This window comes from Penicillium subrubescens, assembly GCF_028828155.1.
Source record: "Penicillium subrubescens strain IBT 31985 chromosome Unknown utg000004l_segment0_segment0, whole genome shotgun sequence".
NCBI classification, from domain to species: domain Eukaryota; kingdom Fungi; phylum Ascomycota; class Eurotiomycetes; order Eurotiales; family Aspergillaceae; genus Penicillium; species Penicillium subrubescens.
The window spans coordinates 2,777,301-2,797,206 of record NW_026643154.1 but is presented as its reverse complement, the minus strand read 5'-3'; the positions used below and the strand labels follow the sequence as shown (position 1 = coordinate 2,797,206).

Here is a 19,906-nt window from a genome sequence, read left to right as displayed (position 1 = left end):
TATTTGGCCAGTCAACGGCCAAAATATAGTGGATAAACTAGCTAGCCAGCTAGAATTTACTCCTCTTCACGCACCTGATCTTCGCGCTCATGGAGAACCCCGAACTCCATCACCGGAGCCTACAAATTTACTATCATCAAGCGTGGAGAATACCCCTCCGAAGTCAATTGAAGCGCTAGAGAAGAATCAGAAGAAGATATCAAAGAAGGTGGCTACCTTTGACCCGAAGGTTCAGCGAGATATTGCAATGCTTCACAATCACCACAGGATAATCTACGAGCGGCTTATGATGGCGGAAGCGACTGTTTCGCGAATTAGGGCCGCTCAGGAGCCCTTGAGGCGCCCAATTACCAAGCGCTAGGTTAAACCGCTTAGCCAAACTGGTATACTAAGCGTTCGCGATGCGAATCGGTCAATCAAGACTAGAAAGGAGAAAGAGGCTGCTGCGGAGGAGAGGAAGCTTGCGAAGCAGTATAAGCAGGCTACTGGTTTGGATATGCCAAAGAGGCCCCAGGAGGATATTGATAGGTCTACCGAATCGGCTAGAGTAGCCCTGGAGCGAGGAGATCTTTTTTATTTAGGCTAGTTATCTAATTTGATGGTTTTTTTAGACGCATGGTAAAAATGTGACGGGGATTTAGGGGTGACGGGGATTTAGGGCGCACCCATAAGCGGAAGCGGTGGGTGGGCCGCAATATCATGGAGGGCACAGATATCATACGAACCCTGGAACTATGGGGGGAATACACAAAGTAACTCATTAAAGCGGCGCACGCTCAAGAAACTAGCTAAGCTTGTCCCGCCATTCCGGTATAAGAAATTTCCTAGTACGGACTAGATTTTCGTCTCGACCTTCCTACTTTCCCGAAGCCTCCTTAGACTCAACCGTAACCCGGGCATTTGCTTCAGCACCCAGTTTCTTCTCAGCAATAGCCGCAGTCGTCCCGACGAGTCTATTCTCATACTCCTCACCGTCCAGAATAACAGCAGTCTCCTCAAGACTCATATTGCCAGTTTCCACAAAAAGGAAGTAAACCACCACAAGCTCAAAGGCCAGCCAAACATCGTAGGTGATATAGTATTTCCACTTGCTGTTGGTGACACCAATCGGGTTGACGTACTGGTTGAAGATGCCAGCAATGGCAACGCAGAGGTTATATAATACCAGACCGCGAGCACGCAGGTCGAATGGTAAGATCTCGATACAATATGTTACTTGAAGAGGTGTCCAGCCGATGGAGAAGAAAAAGCTGTACAGGAAGATCATAGCCAAGACTCCCTTTGCATAGCCGTCACCTCCTGTTCCATCTAGCGCTGTTCTCATCTCGTAGGTAGCCTCAAGAGCTGTCCAAATGACATAAACGACCAGACAACCAGCGGTTGAAATGAGAAAGAGAGTGCGTCGACCGAAATGGTTCATGACGAAAGCGAAAAGTAGACTCCAAATCATACCCCACAGCGTAAGTAGAGCGTTGATCAGAGTCTGAGTACTCTCCGCCGTGTAGCCGATAGAGTCGAGAATGAGGGTAAGATAGTACGAAATAAGACCGTTACCACTCCATTGAGAGAAGAACCCCACAGACAAAATGATAAAAAAGCGCCTGAGATTACCCTTATTCTCAAAAAAGGTCAGGTACGAGGTATTCCGTCTCGCTTCCATCTCGAGTTGGAGAGCAGTGCGAATCTCTTCCATCTCCAGTGTGACCAGCGGGTCAAAATCATCGCCATTGGCGTGATACTTGCAGATCAACTTTCTTGCTTCTTCGTCGCGCTCTTTACTGAGTAGCCAGCGCGGGGACTCCTCGACCAAAAAGCAGAGGCCGAGTTGAATCACGCTAGAAACGCCTTGAAGAAGTGACGGGACGCGCCATGCCCAGGTACTTTCAATGCGGAACGTGCCGTACGTGATCCATGCAGCAACCAGGGCGCCTAGATTCCACAAACTGTTGTAAATAGCCACCTGTGGGCCCTGTTGTCCGGGGAAAGCCAGCTCTAAGAGAAGGAGAGGCGCGGCTGTGATGTTGAGGACGAGTCCCATGCCGATGATTCCTCTTGCGGCGATGAACATGCCGACATTTTGCGCTGCAGCTTGAAGAGCAACACCAATGAGGAGAATAAAAGCGCCAACGAAAAGCACCGGGCGACGGCCAAATTTGTCGCAGCTTATGGCACAGACCGGCATTGTGATAAGTTGGCCGACATTTTGTATGGCGTTCAAACTGGGCACACGAATGTTAGTTAACGCATCTCTAGATTATCTCCCTGACGCTGTAAGGAGATCCAAAATACGCCATCACCAAGCGAGACTTACAGACCAAGCTCAGAAGCCCCAGGGTTATCAAAAAAGTTCTTCCAAGTAGTGAGAGACTGCAGTCCATTCATCATAGACCCATCATACCCCGTCGCGTAACTCGAGACTTGAAACAAGACAAGCATCAAGTTAAGCTTGACGATACCGGAATTTGAGAGCCATGCCAGGCCAGTGCCTCTACTTCCCATAGCACCGACAGTCAACGGCGATTCCGGGTTTAGCGTGGGGCCACCCATTGTATCAAAAATAGGAGGAGATGAAGAAGAACGTGAAGATCAGAAAGTGGGGGACTAGCGATGGATAAGGGTGTTTAAAAGGTGTCACTTAGGCCCTTGCGCATGTACAAGGATCACACGATAGCCAATTCCCTTTCCTATTTAGCCTTCCACCCTATCCCTGCGCTATCAGGGTCAGATTAAACCATTCCTAGCAAGAGGCAGGCGCTGACATGACTCGCTGTGAGTCCCAACCTTACAATGGTAAAAAGGCAAAATGACTGCACATCCACCTTGTCTTGGAATAGATAACCGAGGACTAGATAGCCATTGAGTCTCGAAGATGGACCCGCGATTTAGTAGCTAGCCTCCGGTGATAGTGAGGGGAAACGCCGGAGTTTGCCGGGTTATCATCCTGCAAGCAACAGGACGCAAACTAGCTTGCTAGCGCGATAGTTTGCCGGCCTTCGGCTTAAACTCAATCTTACCCATAAGCCACATAAGCGGTTGTCGGCATTGAGAGAGGGCTTCATAGTGACTATCTGCCGAGTCACTAAAACTGTTGCAACCCTTCGATAGCACTGCCTGTGGTTGTCGCATCTTGATCTACTATGTAAGGGGCGTTCGTCTAGAAGAGAAGGATGGTGTACAATTCTAGGATTAATGGTAGGTACAGTTCAAAAGAATCAGAAAAAGGGAAATATCAAGGACAATCCGTGTATAATCGCAACCAAAACCGAGGCCAAAAAACGCCTTCGTATGCTCATCTAGGCCTAAAATTGCCAGATCTGAGCAATTGACATTCACAAAAGAAACGTGCCCGAAAACAACGCGAGAGAGACAAGACCAGGGGTATCAGTTGGGGAAGAGATGAAGTAACAGCACATCGAGCTGTTATCAATTAGAGCCGGTATCTCATTATACAATCTTATAGACCCGCTTGGCAATCAAAAACGAGGCAAGACCAAAGAAAAGTAAACCGGCAGTAACTATGGATCATTAGCATGAGCCAAAAATTCAATGGGTGAGGAAGCAAGAGGAGAACGTACTCGACCAGAACCACCAAAGGTTATCGATATCCTGTCCAGGTACCTTCACGTTCATACCCCACATACCGCAGATGATGTTCATCGGTAGGACGATGGTACCAAGCACCGTCAATTTACCAAGGACATCAGCTGTCTGTTCCTGGCGCTCGTTCATCAAGATATTGATTTGCGCTAGGTAATTGGAATGCGCACGGGATAAAATCCTGTATAAGAAAGAAAAAAGATGTCAGTGAGAACTAAACTGGTACAGACTATCCCCGGGCAAAGGGTAAAACTCACGTCTCGTAGTGCGTCAAGTTTCCAGTCATCGTCATAATATGATCCTGAATATCACCCAAGTACAATCCGATCTCCGACTTTGGCGCCACCTCCCATTGTTCATTGCAGCGCTTGGCAAAGCCCTTGACGACATCCGCCTTATTACTGAGCAGCCTGTACAAGCCCATGACCTTCTTGCGGCATTCACCCGTCCGCCGCAGCATTTCACCCGGTGCAAATGGGCGTGCGACGTTCTCGGAAGAATCTTCCTTGTTTGAAGAATGCATCTGCATGATCAACTCATCAATCTCGTCGACTTCATCTTCAATTGCTTGAATCAATGGGCCGAAAACATCAGTGATGTCGTCGATGAGGGCATAAGAGATCCAATCCGAACTTAGGATGAGGTAGTCCATGAGCTGGCGGATACGTCGACGCACGTTGGCAGGATGGGGCGTTTGCGAGAAGTGGAATGATAGCACGCCCTCCCTGAAGACCACCACATACATATTCACAGGCTCGAGGTAGTTTTCGCTGTTGTGATCTTGTTCGAAGGTACGGTAGTTGACAAAGTAGTAGCTGCGGAAGAGCTCTACTTTCTCTCGAGCTTCTTGCATCATGATATCTTCCGCTGTCAAGGCGTGGATACCAAACGACTTGGCAATGACACGCATCTCCGCATCTGTTGGAGAGAGCACATCCAGCCAGAAAGTTGGCCGCGGGCCATATCGCTTGGGCTTTTCGGGGATATTGGACTGCGCGGGCGATGCCTCCCGGGTGGATCCTGGACGTGTCTCGCTGATAACAGACAAACGTGGGTTCGGAATGCCCCGATGACTGTTGGCCAGGCCAGCGTTGGAATCATGACCATTCCGTGAATCCAAATTCAAGGGCGCCGTGCCATTGTAGTTATTGCCACCGTGGGTATTTGTAGAATGGCTGTCGTAGTGAGATCCCGATCCTCGATTGCCACCGGGGAATCCAGAAGCGGCGTTCCCATTCACAGAAGGATCGACCTCCGGTTCTTCATCAGAATCCGAATCCTCCAATTCGGGCGGATCGGGGATGAACAGTTCACGGAAACTACCGCCGGGTTGCACCAATTCGGAGATTGTCTGAGCGTGAATAGTGCTTTGGAACTCTTCGTTGAAATAGGTGAAACGATAAGGCGCATCGTCCTCCTCGCGTCGCCACAGGTTGTACTGAGGACGCAGTCGGCCTTCAACAAACATTGGCTCACTGATCTTCTTTACTCGCAAATCTCCACTGCGATCCTCCTTCTCTTCGCGACTCCATTCTTCCAAGACAGACAAGTCCGGCCACTGTCGGCGTCTGCGCCGACGGCGTTCACCCTGTTCGTCTCTCGGGACCCTTCGCTCTTCATCACCCAGCTCAGAGACATCCTCGGTGGGAAAGCAGACATCCTCTTCCACGGGTAGCGCAACTGTGCGACGACGTCGCAGCTCTTGTGGAGAAAATTGAGCCGAATGGAGTGAAGAGGGTTCGGAGTATTGACGGCCTACACCCTCGATGTCGATCAAAGCATCGTTGGGACGATTCACCGACTCCCTGCGCGTATCAATCGATCGTCCCAGTGCAAAGTCAAACTCGGCTCCCGTCACCACCGCATCATCATAGTTCATGTCGGGCCGCAATTTGGGCGTCCCAGGTATTGATGGCGGGTTGTTGACATCGTAGTCACGCTCGACGTCCGGGGAGTATGGCGGGCTGTAGTGACCTCGCGGTGAGCATCGGGATGATGTCGACTGGACAGATGGCCGGCGTTGGCGCGTGAACGGGCTGGGGCGAGAGTCTGTGCCGTACCGAGACAGGCCACCTGTGGGAGGGCGCATCAACGGCGTGCGGTCGGTAGCATCTGCGTCATCGCTATCTCCCTCCTGGTATTGCTGGACCCGACCGCCCCTCGGTGTGCTGCGAGATTGACTGTCGTGGGATCGAAAGGCTCCGGACAGTAGGGAACTCGGACGGAACGACGTCGCAGCCCGACTGTCCCGGCGAGGACGCATCAGGGGTTGGTCCCTGGAATTGCGCACCAAAAGGTTAGACTCGACATGAACCTCCCCTTACCTGTTCCCCAGGGTACATGAGCATCTATAACTTACCGGTGATCCAACAGCGCATCGCTCTCGATGCTAGTACTGCTCAGCTTCCGGCGCAATGTAAAGTACGACTGGTTATCCTTGGATGTTGGCCGATCTTCCTTCATCGACTCTCTAGCACCACCAGTCCCCGTAACCGTTCCCGCTCTGTCATGGGCTTCCTCTGGGGCAGGTGTTAGGAACGACTCTTGTCGATTGCGACGCTTGCGATTGCGGTTCTTCTTGCGTTTGGAGGACTTGGAGGGTTTGCCAGCAGGGCCATTATCGGGCGCGGGGGTCCCTAAGCGGGTCCCTGAGGGTGTCGCCGGAGGGTGATCTTGTTGCGGCCCGCCCATTGGACCGTTCCCGGCTTTTTTATCGGTGGGAAGTGGGTAATCGGTGCGCTGGTCGCCTTTACTTGGGCTAGACGGTGAGGAGGAGGGAAAGCGTTGCGATTGAGGAGCTGCTGCGATGAGGTTTGGCGCCGGGGTAAGAGGGGGGTCCGTAAATGGCTTCCGCACTGTAAGAATAATTATACTCGATAGGTTGTATCGTGGTTCGTTTGACAATTCTTTCCCGACAATAGCAGAGGTCGTACGGTGCCGGCAGATGTGGTTATGACGGCGCTCATCAACGGATTGAGCTGGACCGAGCTCAGAATCTCAGATGAAAGAGAAGAAACGCAGTCTAGGCCTTTCTGCCTTTTTTGCAGGCGCAATGAGGGCTGTTGATCAGGGCGAAAGCGTGTTCAGCATGTTCAAGAGCGAATTAGCGCCACAGGACGAGGGTCTTGAACAACTCAAGCTCGAGCTTGGGGTGGAGCTGGAGTTGCAGCTGGAACAGGCTCGCTGCGGATGACGCGTGTGGCGAGTTAATGTGGAACATCAGGCAAACAGGGTAGCCAAGTAGAGCGAAAGAGAACTGGCGCAGCAAATGCAGAGAGCAGCAATAGCTTGCGGCTCAATAAATAGGATCGGTCTAAATAGGATCTAGACCGAGATAGTTAGAAGAGTGGAAGATAACTCATGACCCGAGGTCCCTAAAGACGCTGAGGGGCCCCGGCGGAAGTGCACGTCGATTGCCCAAAACGGACCGATGAGGTCAGCGGGAGAAAGTCTGGCCAGCGGCAACAGGAGAAGATCTTCGTCAGGACTGAATTTAGGAGTGTCCTAGCCATCAATAGTTGATGAAGGAATTGGCCTACTCGTTGCTACTGATAAGGGAAAGAGTAAAGTTGGGAAATGTCCAAAATGTCAAAATAGAGACAAAAGTTCTATTACATTGCCGTGCGAGAAGTACAAGTCGTCACTCATCAGACATCAAAGATAGTTAAATACACATGCAGCGGCCGTATCTTCTTGAAAAAAGCACAAAATAGGAAACACGAAAGGATAATAAACACATAAAAAAACAATCAACTCCATATCATCAAAGTCCCCATTAGAAGGAGAAGCCCGAGGTCACAAGGAAGACGCCAGAATAGAAAGAAGCCATTTTTCACCATCCGAATGGAATGGCAATGGAAGAAGTACAAGCAGAAGGGGGAATAATGCAAAGATAGAAGGCAGTGACCAGTAAATATCATCATTAAAAGTGAGGGAGCAATCTGGATCTGAGTGTGACGCCTCAAATCACATTGCTCATGTCCATCACCGAGGGAGGTGCCATGCTCGGTGCAGCACTATAGACCGAGCGGGCGTCCACGGACATACGGTCACCACTGATCATCTTGGAAACACGCTTGTCTTTGCCCGGACGGGCGACAAGGACTTGAGCGGGGCAGACGACGACTTCATCATCGCCTTCACCGACATCATTGCCCTTCTTGACGACAAGGGGGAAGAGCACGATGCGAACGACGGCTTGCTGGGACTCAAGCTCGTCGTTGGAAGTAGTTTCTCCGCTGCGCTCGTTCATCAGCGACGCGTTGAAGTACACCTGGCGAGCCAGGTCGCCGTTGGTATCGTATTCAGGCTGGAGAGGGGGCAGCATGATGAATTCGGCCAGCTGGGTGCGCATCTCGAGGGCGAGGTTGACAGCGACACGCAGGACCTTGCGCAGAGACTCGAGGAGCTGGGCTTCCACCTGTGACGGGGGTGGAAGGACGCGAGACAAGGTACCAAAGATTTCGAGAGCGACAGCTTCGGTGTCGCTTTGACGCTGGGAGGCGAAGGCCGGACGCTTCGATAGTAGAGTCAAGGTCGTTGCTCGCCAGCGGTGAACGGCGCGACGAGGACCAACCTCACCCAGTTGTTTTTCAAGCGACTTGAGCTTCTGGCGTTGCTCACGGTCCATACCGAAGAGGTAGCGGGTAAAAATGTACTCCCACACCATAGTCATGACCACCGACATGAACACATCACGTCGGCGAACACGGTCAGAGAGGTAAGAGTCGGCATCGGAGCCATCCAGGAGGGCATTGTCGAAGCGATCGGCGATCTTCTCATCGTGCAGCTCGCTTAGAGTACGGCAACGACGGTGGTCAGAGTGCTTGGAGAAGCGCAGCACCCATTGTTGGACATGGCCACAGAGCTTCTGGCAGGCAGCATCGAAGTAATCCTCATCTCGGAAGACGAGTGTGTTGTCTTGAAGCGATGTTGCAATTTGTTGCTGTAGCTCCTTGACCTTGTCACGAGCTTCCTCCAGCTCTTCACGGAGACGTCGCAATTCAGCGTCTTTCTGAGCAAGAGCTGACTCAATTTCTTGTCGCACACGAGTATCCATCTGAGTGGACAATGCGGTGTGTTGCGACCGCAAGTCATCCAGCTCTCGTGTGGATGACTCGCGCACAGTGTGGACTTCCTCGGCGTGCGCAGCAGCGAGAGCAGCATTTGACGCCGTCAAACCCTCATTCTCCTGGGTCAGGCGGCTCATCTCCCGCTGCAACCACTCCACCGAGTTCTTTAGTTGTTCCACCTCGGCTTCCCTGTCCCGCAAGTCGGCGCCGCTGGAGTTGAGAGCGCGATCACTCTTCCGGCGAGCGACGCTGGCATTGCGCAATTTGTCTTCGGCCTCATCGCGAGCGGATATCAGGAGACGGTTTTCCGAGATGAGTTGATCGAGGCGAGCTTCCATGTCTTGAAGGTGTTGCATACTTCGACGGCGGCGGACACTCGGCGGTCGGCTGGGCGACCGCGGGGAGCTGGGCGTCTCACCCCATCCCTCCTGGGCAAAGTTAGTAAACAAACAAAAACGTCCGGTCGGAATTTACGGTGAGAGGGGAAGTGAGGTAACCAGTAACACGAAAAGAATCAATATTCACTTACATAGACATCCGACATGTTTCGCAGGGGACGCTTGCCCTTGTCGGTGACGGGGTCGTAGGAGGATGAAGAGGGAAGCTGATCAAGATCGAGATTTGGGGGAGGCTGGGAGGAGTCTAGCGCCTTACTAGCGCCCCGCAGATCGCTGCTCGTGCTGCGATTCGTGCGACGCAGCTTCCCTTTGCTGCCGCTGGGCTTCAACACCGGCATACCCTGTTCAGGTGTTTGGGTGATGGGAGAGCCCGACTCGCCACCGAATTTGCTGGCTTTGGAGAGATCATCATGACTCCGTGTTTTTTCATTGTTGTCATTCTCTGGAGTGGGCCACGTCTCTCTGGCCATTGCATTGTCGGTAAATTTCCTCACAGGAGTATGAGGTCGGGGCAAGACATGCTCTGGCTTGATCTCCAAACGGGGAGTCCCGCCGTGAGCCGTGGTTGCGTGGTCCCCATCCCCTGGTTCCTGCTCCGCAATGGGATGCAGTGGAGTCCGGGGTCGAGATTGGGACTCATCGTAAGGGCCCCCAAAGAGAGAGCGAGGCGGCGAGGAAGATGGAGCTGGAACGGAGGAATCCTCCAAATTCCAGGTGCGAGGAGTTTGCTGGTGTTGCCCGTGGATCACGGATGGAGTTCGGCGCAATCCACATGAGGCATCCTGGGGAGCATCCATCTGGGAGGGCAACAGACGCCGGGGTAAAGTAGCTTCCTCGGTGCGAGTGGATGGAGACGAGCCGAATAGCATGGAAGATCGCTCTTTAGAGGAAGCATGATCTGGTGATGGGAATTGGTCTGCAATAGAGAGCTCACGACTGATTGGGAGGTCGGGGTCAATGGGCGACTCTTGCCGGCGGTGGATAATCACTGCTGGAGCATCATGTTCGATAGTCGTAGCATGCACAACCTCTCTCTTGCCCTGCGTAGGTAACTCGGCGCTGAACTGGGGTTTTTGGTTGAATTCGGTGGTCGCTAGGGGTGCTTCCGAGACGGGGATCGCGATATCGCGATTTGCGTCCAAGTCCGCTGCGGTCTCTTCCTCAGCACTATCTTTTAGCGACGGTGATTTCTTGTCGATAGCCGATCGCCGAAATCCTCCACGTTCCAAGCCAGGAAAGAGGTTTGCAATCTTGGAGCCACCAGGAGTCGTAGTGCGAGCAGGTGGTTCAGTCTCGATCTCTTTGGGAACCGGGACTGTAATCTCCACGGGCGGTTCAGGAATAGATTCATGCACCAATTCGACCTTCTTGTGAGACGGCTCCTCATCAGGCTCACCAACTTCTGCCAGAGCAGCTTGCTCTGACTTGCGCTTGTTCATTTTGGCCTTTTTCTTATCTTTCTTGCTCAGTGGCGCAGACCAAGATTCTTCCTCTTCCTCAACGGGCTGCTCCAAGTCCTTCTTGGCCTCTTGCAAGGCAGCGGGAATGGCAGACTCGTCAAACTCTCCAATGGCTTCAGACTCGGGAACTGGAGTCACTGGCTCAGGCTCGGGGATCTTGTCATGTGGTGGCTCATGTCTGTGAGAATGGCCATGCTCCCAATCAATTGCAGGCCAGTCCTCGTCGTCATGTTTTTTCTCTCGCGTAGTCGGACCAGCAATATCCTTGGTCAAGGCTTCTGGCTCGGGATTCAACTCAGGCTCTTGTTGTTCAATTGAATTGTCGACAGGTGAGTCTAGCTCCAAGGCTTGACTAGCTTTTTTCGCTTTCTTGGCCTTTTTCTTGGAAGCCTTGCGCGAAAGCGCCGTCTGTGGTTCAGGCTCGGGCTCGGGCTCTTCGGTTGTAGGAGCCGGCACAATTGGAGTGGAATCCATCACAGCTTCTGGCTCTAAAGTGGGCTGAGCTTCAATAGCAGGCTCAACGTCTTTTGATGTTTCATTTTCCATCTCCAATTCTCTTGCTGATTCGGGCTGGACTGGGGTTTCTGCCTCAAGCTCTGTCTCCTCTGGCTCGGGCGCTGAGACAATAGCTTCTTGAGGGCCAGCTGGGGCAGCAGTAGCTTCAGGAGCGGCAGGCTTCTCATCCTCCAAGCTAGAGGGCTCTTCTTCCACAGCACCCTTCTTCTTGGCCTTGCGCTTTTCCTTTTTGGAGAGCTTCTTGGAAAGCGGCGGAACCACTTCGGGCTCTTCCGGGACAGCGGTGTCAAGATCAACTTCTCTCGAGAGATCTGTATCACGAGGGTTAGTATCAGTGTCTTTTTCAATCTCTTCCTGCCGCTCTGTAGATGGTTTCTTACCAGGTGATTCAGCTGCAGTTTGGTCTTCAAGCGCGGTCGAAGGCTGGTTTTCAATGACCTCTGTTAACGACGGAGCATCTAATGAGCCCCAGGGGGTAGACTTTTCAATTGCTTCAACGTCCTTGACTTCTTCTACCTGGGCCTCATTGACTGGCATGGGCAGGACCTCGGGTTCAGGAACCTCTCGGGCTGTGGAATCCTCCTGAACAACAGGCTCAGATTCGTGGAAAGTCTCTCTAGACTCTTCGAGGGGGATGGACTTCGTGGCAGCCAGGGTTTCGGACTCAGGCTCCGTGGTGGTCTCTGCTGGAGTGTCGGCCTGATTTGAAGACGCATCGACTGCCTCTTGCTCGGCTTGCTTCTTAGCCTTGCGCTTCTCCTTCTTAGACATCTTCCGAGTAAGTGGCTCATCAACAACAGGCTCTTCTACCACTTCCTCGAGTTGGGGCTCTTCCACAGAAGGCTCGATTTGCCGCTCAGTCTCAGCAGTGGGCTTCTCGGCGATATCCGTGATGACTTCAGGGGTCACTAGATCGATCTCGTCGCGGGTTTGTTCGGCAGCCTCTTGCTGCAATTCAGACACAGTCTCGGGAGTCTTCTGAGTATCATCGAGGGCGAGCTCCTCCTTTGGGTTCTCAACGGTTTTCTCGGGAGCAGGGGGTGCTTGGAAAGGCACTATCTCTGGTTCGGCAGACGTCTCTTTTTCGGCTGCAAGAGTAGGGGCGGCGGCTGCGGCAGCAGCAGCGGCAGCGGCAGCAGCCTTCTTCTTTTCTTTCTTGCTCATCTTACTCGTGATGGCTGGCTGCTCAGCTTCTGGCTCCACCTCGTTCTCTTCCTTTGAAAACTCAGTAGACTCCGTACGAGGAACAATGGATGAAGTATCTGCAGGAGCTGAGACTAAATTGACCTCTTTTGGCTTGGCCTCCTCAGACACCGGCTCCTCGACGGGCTCCGTTTGCTCAGGTTCAGTCGCAATAGGCTGTTCAGCTTCGACTGGCGACTGTTCAATCTCCTTTGACTCATCCTGGAAAGAGTCGGAAGGCTGGACAAATACATCGCTTGTTTCAACTGGCTGCGTATCTTCTTGTTGTTCAGTAGATACGAGGACGTCCAGAGGAGCATCAGAGACAGGAGTAATGGTTTCAGGCTCGGCTGTCTCCGGAATTTGCTGCGCTTCGGGCTCAAATGCTTCCGTCTCAGCTTGTTGTGCGAGAAGGGCTAGGCGCTGCTTTTTCTTTTCTTTCTTGCTCAGCTTCCTGGATAGGGGTGATTCTTCCAATTGCTCGGGCTCGAGAGCGATATTCTCTGCCTCAGTAGGTTCAATGTCTTTGGCAGGTTCCACTTCTTCTGAGGCTTGCGTCAAGGGAACATCAAGATCGATTTTCTGGGTTTGTTCCGTTAAAGGGAACTCGGCATCAGGGACTGACTGCTGCTCGGTAGTCTGTTCAGGTTCGACAATTGGCTGGTCTTGCGTTTCTTGGCTGGTGTCGGCGATGCCTTCAACCTGGTCCTTCTCCTCTTCCACCACGGGTTCTGGTGCAGGGGCGACGATTTCCTCCTCCACCTTCTCTTCCTGCTTTTGCTTCTTCTTTTTGTCCTCCTTCTTCTGCTTCTTGGACAAGGCCGGCTGCTCAACTTCCTCTGCAGCGGGCTCGGTGATCGGCTCCGTCTCGGCCAACTCCATTTCCTTCTGCTCTGACGTCTCCTCCTCCACGACTACAGACACATCAGCTTCAGGGGATTTGACTTCCTCCTCCTGTACAAGCTCAACATCAACAGCAGACTCCTCCTCTTTCTCTGCAGCTTCCTCGGCACCAATACTTTTTTCTCCTTCCATACTCGGCACCTCCGGCTGTTCCAAAGTTGGCACAGCATCCTCTTCCTTCTGCTCATCATCCTTCGCTTCGCCAGGATCAAAATCATGCTCAAGCACGGACGGGGAGGATAATCTGAAGAACGACTCTCTAACTGCGGCTGCTCTACCTGCGAAGACAAGAACTCATCAGTCGAAGCTAAATCTTTTCCGGCGTGGCGGGCGTTTCCATGTCGTGGGACTGAAGTTCTTTACCGTCATTCTCCGCAGGCGAGCTTGCCGTTACGGGTACAGAGAGTTCCCGTGTGTCAGATTCGGTGGGGGCGTCGGTGGTCGCATTCTCGTCGACATCGAGGTTCTTGGATTGACGCTTCTTTTCCTTCTTCTTGAGCTTGCGGCGCTCCTTGGCTGACAGGCCGGCTTCGGCGTCTTGCTCCACGGGCTGCTCGGGCTTTACTTCGGTCTCCTGGGGAGAGGACTCTGCTTCAGTCGCGGCCTCGGCCACATGTAATTTGTCGTCCGATTCTTTGGGCTCGGCGGTTTCTTGCTCAGCGAGCTGGTCAGGGTACTCGATTGTCTTGGGATCAGCAGATTGGGCGGTCTCCAGAGTATCGTTCTTCTCGCTGTGGGTGGGTGCTTCAGTAATTTCGCCCTCCTCGACCTTTGGAGGATCGACATCAGCCGGTGTCAACTCCTCGAGCTGCTCAACCAGAGGCGTTTCGGTGTCCACCTCTTTGGAGGTTTCGGGCTGAGTCTCGGCCGGGATTTCAGCTGCTTCAAGCGCCTCTACAGGAGAAGAGGGCTCTTCAGTCAAGTCCACTGATTTGGACTTTTTCTTCTCCTTTTTCTTGAGCTTGCGGCGCTCCTTGGCTGATAGGCCAGCCTCGGCCGCTGTCTCAGTTGCCTCGGTCTCGGTGTTCTGAGCTGAAGGCTCCTCGATGGCGTCGGTCTTCTCATCACGCTGTGTCTCGGGCTTCTCAGACTCGAGGGTAGCGACAGGCTCCTGTTCGGCTTGAGGAGAAATTGTAGATTCGGCCTCCGGTTCGTTTGCTTGCGAGACCGATGGAATGTCGCCCTTCCCAATGCTGATCGCATCTGTTTGCTCAACCACGGCAGTGGGGGCTTCCTCGGTTGGGGCATCAAATTGATCCTTAGCAGACTCGGATTCAACAGCGTGCTTGTGGACAATATCAAGAGCTGGTTCCGGGGCATCCTTAGAAGACTCGCTCAATTCTTGACTGGGAGCAGCTTCCTCGGAAGGGACATCTTTGGGCTCAGCGGATTGGACTTGAGCATCCTGTTCTTGCTCGGACTGAGTTTCCGTCGGAGTAGCAGATGCTTCATCCTCAAAGGCGACAGACTTGCGCTTCTTCTTGTCTTTCTTAGCTTTTCGCTTTTGCGCAGCGGTCAATGGCACCTCAGGCTCAACTGGCTGTGAAGGTTCTTCGGGAGTTTCTGTAGCGGGCTGCGAGGGAATGACTTCAGCTGGAACAGCCTCTCCAGGAGTTGGCTGCTCGACGCTTTGGGGCTCTTCTGTCACAATGACAGACTCGGGCTCATCGGCTGGCTTGGCAGACTCGTCACTTTCAACAGGAGTGGGCTCGGTAGACTCGACAGGCTCAGTGGTCTCGATGGGTCCGATAGTCTCGACAGGCTCGGAGGTGTCAATAAGCTGAGTGGCTTCAATAGACTGTGTAGGTTCGACAGGCTCAGTGGACTCTGTGGTCTCTACAGCCTCAACAGCCTCAGCATGCTTAGCCATTTCCCCCTGAACTGGCTCGGGCTGCGACTCGTCCTCAAGAACAAGAGACTTGTTCTTCTTCTTTTTCTTTTTCTTGTCCTTCTTTGACAATGGAGTAGTCGGTTCGGCCTCTTCAGTCTGCTCTGCCGGTGTGTTCTCAGGTGTTGGAGCAGCAACCTCTTCCACAGCGCCAGTCGTAGTCTCGGCAGGGGCAGTCGGCTCTTCGATGGACTGGTTAGGAGCAGCTTGGTCAGCGACAGGTGGTTCTGCGGCCGGCTCCTCCGGAGTCGCGATAGCATCCTTGGATTCCTAGTCCTGGTCAGCGGGCTCATCACTTATAGGTTTAAGGGCTATAGACTCGGTAACACTTACATCAGACACAGTTGGAATATCGGCGGCGGATTCCACGATAGACTCTGTAGCAGCAGTCTCATTTGTTGATGTATCCAGAGGAGCTTCCTTTTCAACATCGGCAGCAGCTGGGCTATCCTCAACAGCTGGCGTAGCCTCAGCTTGAATTTCCTGATCTGCCTCTGCCGGTGCAGCTTCTTCAGGGGCCTTGGTCTCTTTAGAAACAGAGGCCCCTTGAGTCACATCCAAAGGCTGCTCAACCTCCTTTGGTTCGGTGGGAGCATCATCTGTCGTGGGGGTGTCTTGATCATCCAACAGAATAGACTGTCGCTTTTGCTGCTTTTTCTTGGCCTTCTTCTTTTGTGCAGCAGTCATCGGGACTTCTGCTTCGGCTGGGGGGGTTTCCGGCTCTGTTGGTTGAGGCTCTGCAGCTTCGGTGGGAAGAGATTGAGCGACGGGAGGCTGGGCTGGTTCCTCTTCCTTGGGCTGCTCGGGAAGCACATTTTCCTGAGGGCTTTCGACCGGAGGAACGACGTCGGCTGGAACAGAGGGAGCCTCGGGAGTGGGCTCAACAACCTCATGTTCTGCAGGAGTCTCTATCTGGGGAGCCGCTTCGGGTTCCACTGCAGGAAGCTCGGTAGCATCAACCTCCTTGCTAGTCTCGATAGCCTCAGGCTCAGTAACCAAGACTGGTGTATCATCCACGGATGGAACTTCCGCTTCTGCGACATCTTGAGTTTCCTTGCTGGCCTCAGCAGTCTCGGCCTCAGGCGTAGAGACCGTCTCAGGGGCGGGTGTCTCTTCAGAAACAGAGCTGATGCTTTCCTGCTGCTGCTTCTTCTTTTTCGCCTTCTTTGCCTTTTTCTTCTCAGCTGCCGTCATGGGGACTTCAGGCTCAGCAGGAGTAGCTTCTTGCTCTGCCTTTTCTTCGGCGATTGGAGGCCCTTCTTGGGGCTTGGCAGCATCAGGGGCTTCCAAAGGGGTCTCGGTAACAGCCTCCAATTCGGGAGCAATAGGCGTTTCGATAGAGGCCTCAGGAATGATCTCAAATGGTTCATCCTGCTTTTCCTCTGGGGCGATGATATCCACTGATTGATCTTCAGGATTGGAAATGGTCTCTTTGACAGCATCAGGAACATCCGTGGGTGCATCAGGAGTAGGTTCTGAGGCTTCAGTGGGCTCGACCACTACAGCGGGCTCAGAAGTCTCAACGGGAGCAATGACTTCAGCAACAGGCTCAACAGTCTGAGAAACTTCAGCTGCAGCTTCAATATCCTCGGCAAGTTGAGGCTCAGCAGCCTCGGGCTCGACAGGTTTCTCCTCTTCAGGAATAGACGAGACACTCTGCTGCTTAGCCTTCTTTTTCTTGTCTTTCTTGGCCTTCTTCTTCTGTGCTGCGGTCAAAGGCACCTCGGGCTCGGCTTCGGCTTCGGCTTCAGGTTGAGCAGCAGGCTGTTCTGGCTGATCTTGAGCGGATTCAACAACCTCGGCGATGTCAGGAGCGGCTACAGACTCCACGTTGCCAGATGGAGCGATCTCGGCCTCGAGAGTGGGAACGAATTCCTCGGTAGGTGGTTGAGACAAATCCTTGACATCTTCGACTGCAGGTTCATGAAGATCCTTCGCCTCCTCAATGGCCGGCTCAGGCTGCCCCCCAGTAAGTTGTTCAGTCTCAGAAGGCTGCGTCTCGCCGCTTGTCAAAGGCTCTTGGACATCGGCAGATTCAATGGGAGCTGATTGTTCAGGCTCGAGGTCCTTGGTTACCTCTTCAGGCTGAGTCTCAACGACGGGCTCGGAAGGAGTAGCGGGCTCTTCGAATGCAACGGACTTGCGCTTCTTCTTGTCCTTCTTGGCCTTCTTCTTCTGTGCCGCGGTCATGGGAGCCTCGGGCTCAGGCTCAACTGCTGCAGTCTCGGTGGCGGGCTCGAGAGAGGGCTCAGCGACCGTCGCAGTGGGGGTCTCTGGCTGGATCTCCTGCTGTTGCTCAGAGATATCGGGCTGCTCTGCGACAGCTTCGTGGAAGAGATCATCGTCGCTCTCGGCGGGCTTTTCAGGCACTGCAGCATCTTCAACGGCAGATGCAGGCTCGACGATCTCTTCAGGCTGAGTAGTCTCCAGAGCTCGCTCTGCTTCAGTCGTGCTCTCCGGCTGGACCGGCTCGGAGGGTTGAATTTCGCGGGCCTCTGATTCGGTAGCTAGATCAGCCGGTGATTCGTCGACTGACTTTGTCACGTCTTCAGCAGGCTGGAAGGTTTGTTGCGCAGGAGTATGTTCAGCAGGCTCCGCAATCTCACGGGACTCTTGGACATCAGGAGTTGTCTGCTCAACAGGAGCAGAGACGTCTGGAGCACTGGCATCCTGGAATACATCCTGCTCTTCAGGAGCAACTGCAGGAGCCACATCTCTGGCCTCGACTTCGGGGGTCTTCTCTTCCTGTAGGGCGGGAGTCTCATCGGAGGGCTGGACGGGTGCCACGTCCTCGTTCGAAACCTCCACAGACTCTGTCACAGAAAGGCTCTTCGCCTTCTTCTTTGCCGCTTTCTTGGCCTTGCGTTTCTGGGCGGGTGTCATAGCAGCTTCAGACTCAGTCTCGCCGGGGGTCTCAGGCTGGGAATCGGGCTGTGGCTCGGAAACGGTGGCAGCATCGGACTCAGCAGGGACAGATACTTCCCCAACGGCAGGCTGAGACTCTGACTCAAGCTGGAGATCTTTCTCGGCCTCAACAGCTTCAGTAGCGACAGCCGGGAGTGACTCAAGTTCCACTTCTCGAGGTGTCTCAACAGGTTCGGCTTCAGCTTCAGGCCGAGGCTCAACAGCAACAACTTCGTCTGTATGAGTAGGAACAGCTTCAGGTTCGATTGAACGAGTCTCGGTCTCAGCAACTTCAGCAGCACGGGTTTGTTCCTCGATGGCAACCTCGACAGGGGTCTGTTCTTCAGAAGCAACCACAGGTTCAGAAGGCAGCTCAACACTGGCTTGACCCTTCTTCCCCTTCTTCTTCTTTTTCTTCTTCGAAGAAGATGTAGTCGCAACCTCCTTAGTAACAGGTTCTTCAGTGGCTGAGGGCTCAACAAGCTGAGAAGGAGTTTCTGCAGAGTCAGAGACCAATTCCTTGACTGCTTCAAACTCAATGAGAGGCTCAGCAGGCTGAGCGGGCGTCTCAACAGACTCGGTGACCACCTCCTTGACTGCTTCAGGCTCGGCTGTGGTCTCAATGGCAAGGTCCTTGGGGGCATACTCTTCGATAGCAGTACCAGGCTCACCAAGGTCTTCTTCAACAGGAGTCTTATCATGAGCAACCTCGGCCATGACAGCTGCGTTGACGATGTCCGCGAAACCACCAATCTTTGGAGCCGGTGAAGCAGACTCCTCGATGCCAGTCTCAACGGGCACCTCTCTATCAAGAGGATCAGGAGTACCCTCAACATTCTCAGCAGCAACGGGCTTATCAAGTTCCTTGGAAGCAGCAATAACAGCAGCATCGACAACACCCGCGAACCCGACACCCTGAGCAAACGCAGACACATCAAGCGGTTCCTCCTCCTTCTCCTGAGTCGGCGTCTCAAAAACATCAACATCAGTACCAACATCAACATCCTTGACACCAACAACCGAACCCTCAGCGGAAGGAAGAGCCTCCATAACAGGCGACCCAGGAATTTCAGGATACATAGCCGGATCCTGCAACAGCTCCGAGGGAGAATGGAACTCATACGTAGGCTTAGATCTCCTCGACCCCGTCGACGCGCCAAAGTCCTCCGCAGTCGGCGTAGCCTGTTGAGAACCAAGCAAATCCCCCTCATCCTGGTCATTAGCACGAGAAGTCGAGATAGTCAAACCAGTCGGTCTGCGACGATCCGTCATGGATGGGCTGAGGTCAAACGGCTCCCAGCTTCGCACGGCATCTTCATCGTTCAAAGCACGCAGGTCCTCGACAGATGGAGCGCGGGAAGAAGTCTTGCTAGACGGAAGCGAGGGCAAGACCTCATCGGGTTCGACTAGATCACCCTTCGACGCACCATGGCGCTCAACAAGCCACAGTGGCCGAATCTCGCGAGAATTCCTAAACTCGAGAGAGTTCGGACGGCGGTGGCGTGTCTGGCTCGGTGATGTTGGGGAATCACCGCCAGCGGGGGGAGATGGAGCAGCAACAGGTACAACGCGAGACAAACCAGGTGATGTAGGAGGTCGACGGAAATGAATTGGTACAGCCGTGGGCGACTCAGTGATCGAGCGGGCTGTAGAAGCACGACGACGATGGGGTGTTTGATCCAGATCACGGGTCATCTCCGGCGATGTTGGTCTACTCCGGGACTTGGGGGCTAGATCAAGGGCACGGTCTGCACTGGTGGGAGACGTCGAATGACTCCGGGGACGTTGATACAGGATTGCTTCACTCAGACCTATACCTGCGGCAGTAGTGAGCGCACCCTCGACTGTAGATTCAAGCCCCGAAGCACCATGTTCATCGCGTTCAGCCGCGGGCGGCATTTCGGGGCGCTCTGCTAAAAAAGAGTATTTGTCGCCGTCGTCCTTATAATCCGAATGTTTTTCGTCCTGCACATGGAGTAATACCAG

At 53.4% G+C, this 19,906-nt stretch overlaps 4 protein-coding genes across 4 annotated transcripts; 1 reads left to right on the top strand and 3 right to left on the bottom strand.

The window, feature by feature from the left end:
* Nucleotides 1–856: 856 nt before the first annotated feature.
* N7473_006054 (uncharacterized protein) lies at nt 857–2,547 on the bottom strand (the record flags this gene model as incomplete). Its single annotated transcript, XM_057151994.1, has 2 exons — nt 857–2,219; nt 2,312–2,547. The coding sequence occupies 2 exons, from the start codon at nt 2,545–2,547 to the stop codon at nt 857–859; spliced, it is 1,599 nt and encodes a 532-aa protein (XP_057009799.1).
* Nucleotides 2,548–3,444: 897 nt separating this feature from the next.
* Nucleotides 3,445–6,288, bottom strand: N7473_006053 (magnesium transporter CorA family protein; the record flags this gene model as incomplete). Its single annotated transcript, XM_057151993.1, has 4 exons — nt 3,445–3,515; nt 3,576–3,778; nt 3,855–5,873; nt 5,957–6,288. 4 exons carry the CDS (start codon nt 6,286–6,288, stop codon nt 3,445–3,447), a joined length of 2,625 nt encoding a protein of 874 aa, XP_057009798.1.
* Nucleotides 6,289–6,598: 310 nt separating this feature from the next.
* N7473_006052 (uncharacterized protein) lies at nt 6,599–6,790 on the top strand (the record flags this gene model as incomplete). Its single annotated transcript, XM_057151992.1, has 1 exon — nt 6,599–6,790. The coding sequence occupies one exon, from the start codon at nt 6,599–6,601 to the stop codon at nt 6,788–6,790; it is 192 nt and encodes a 63-aa protein (XP_057009797.1).
* A 768-nt stretch (nt 6,791–7,558) lies between these two features.
* On the bottom strand, nt 7,559–19,819 carry lah (involucrin repeat protein; the record flags this gene model as incomplete). The annotated part of the gene is made up of 5 exons (XM_057151991.1): nt 7,559–9,097; nt 9,199–11,354; nt 11,424–13,406; nt 13,492–15,286; nt 15,350–19,819. 5 exons carry the CDS (start codon nt 19,817–19,819, stop codon nt 7,559–7,561), a joined length of 11,943 nt encoding a protein of 3,980 aa, XP_057009796.1.
* Nucleotides 19,820–19,906: the final 87 nt, after the last annotated feature.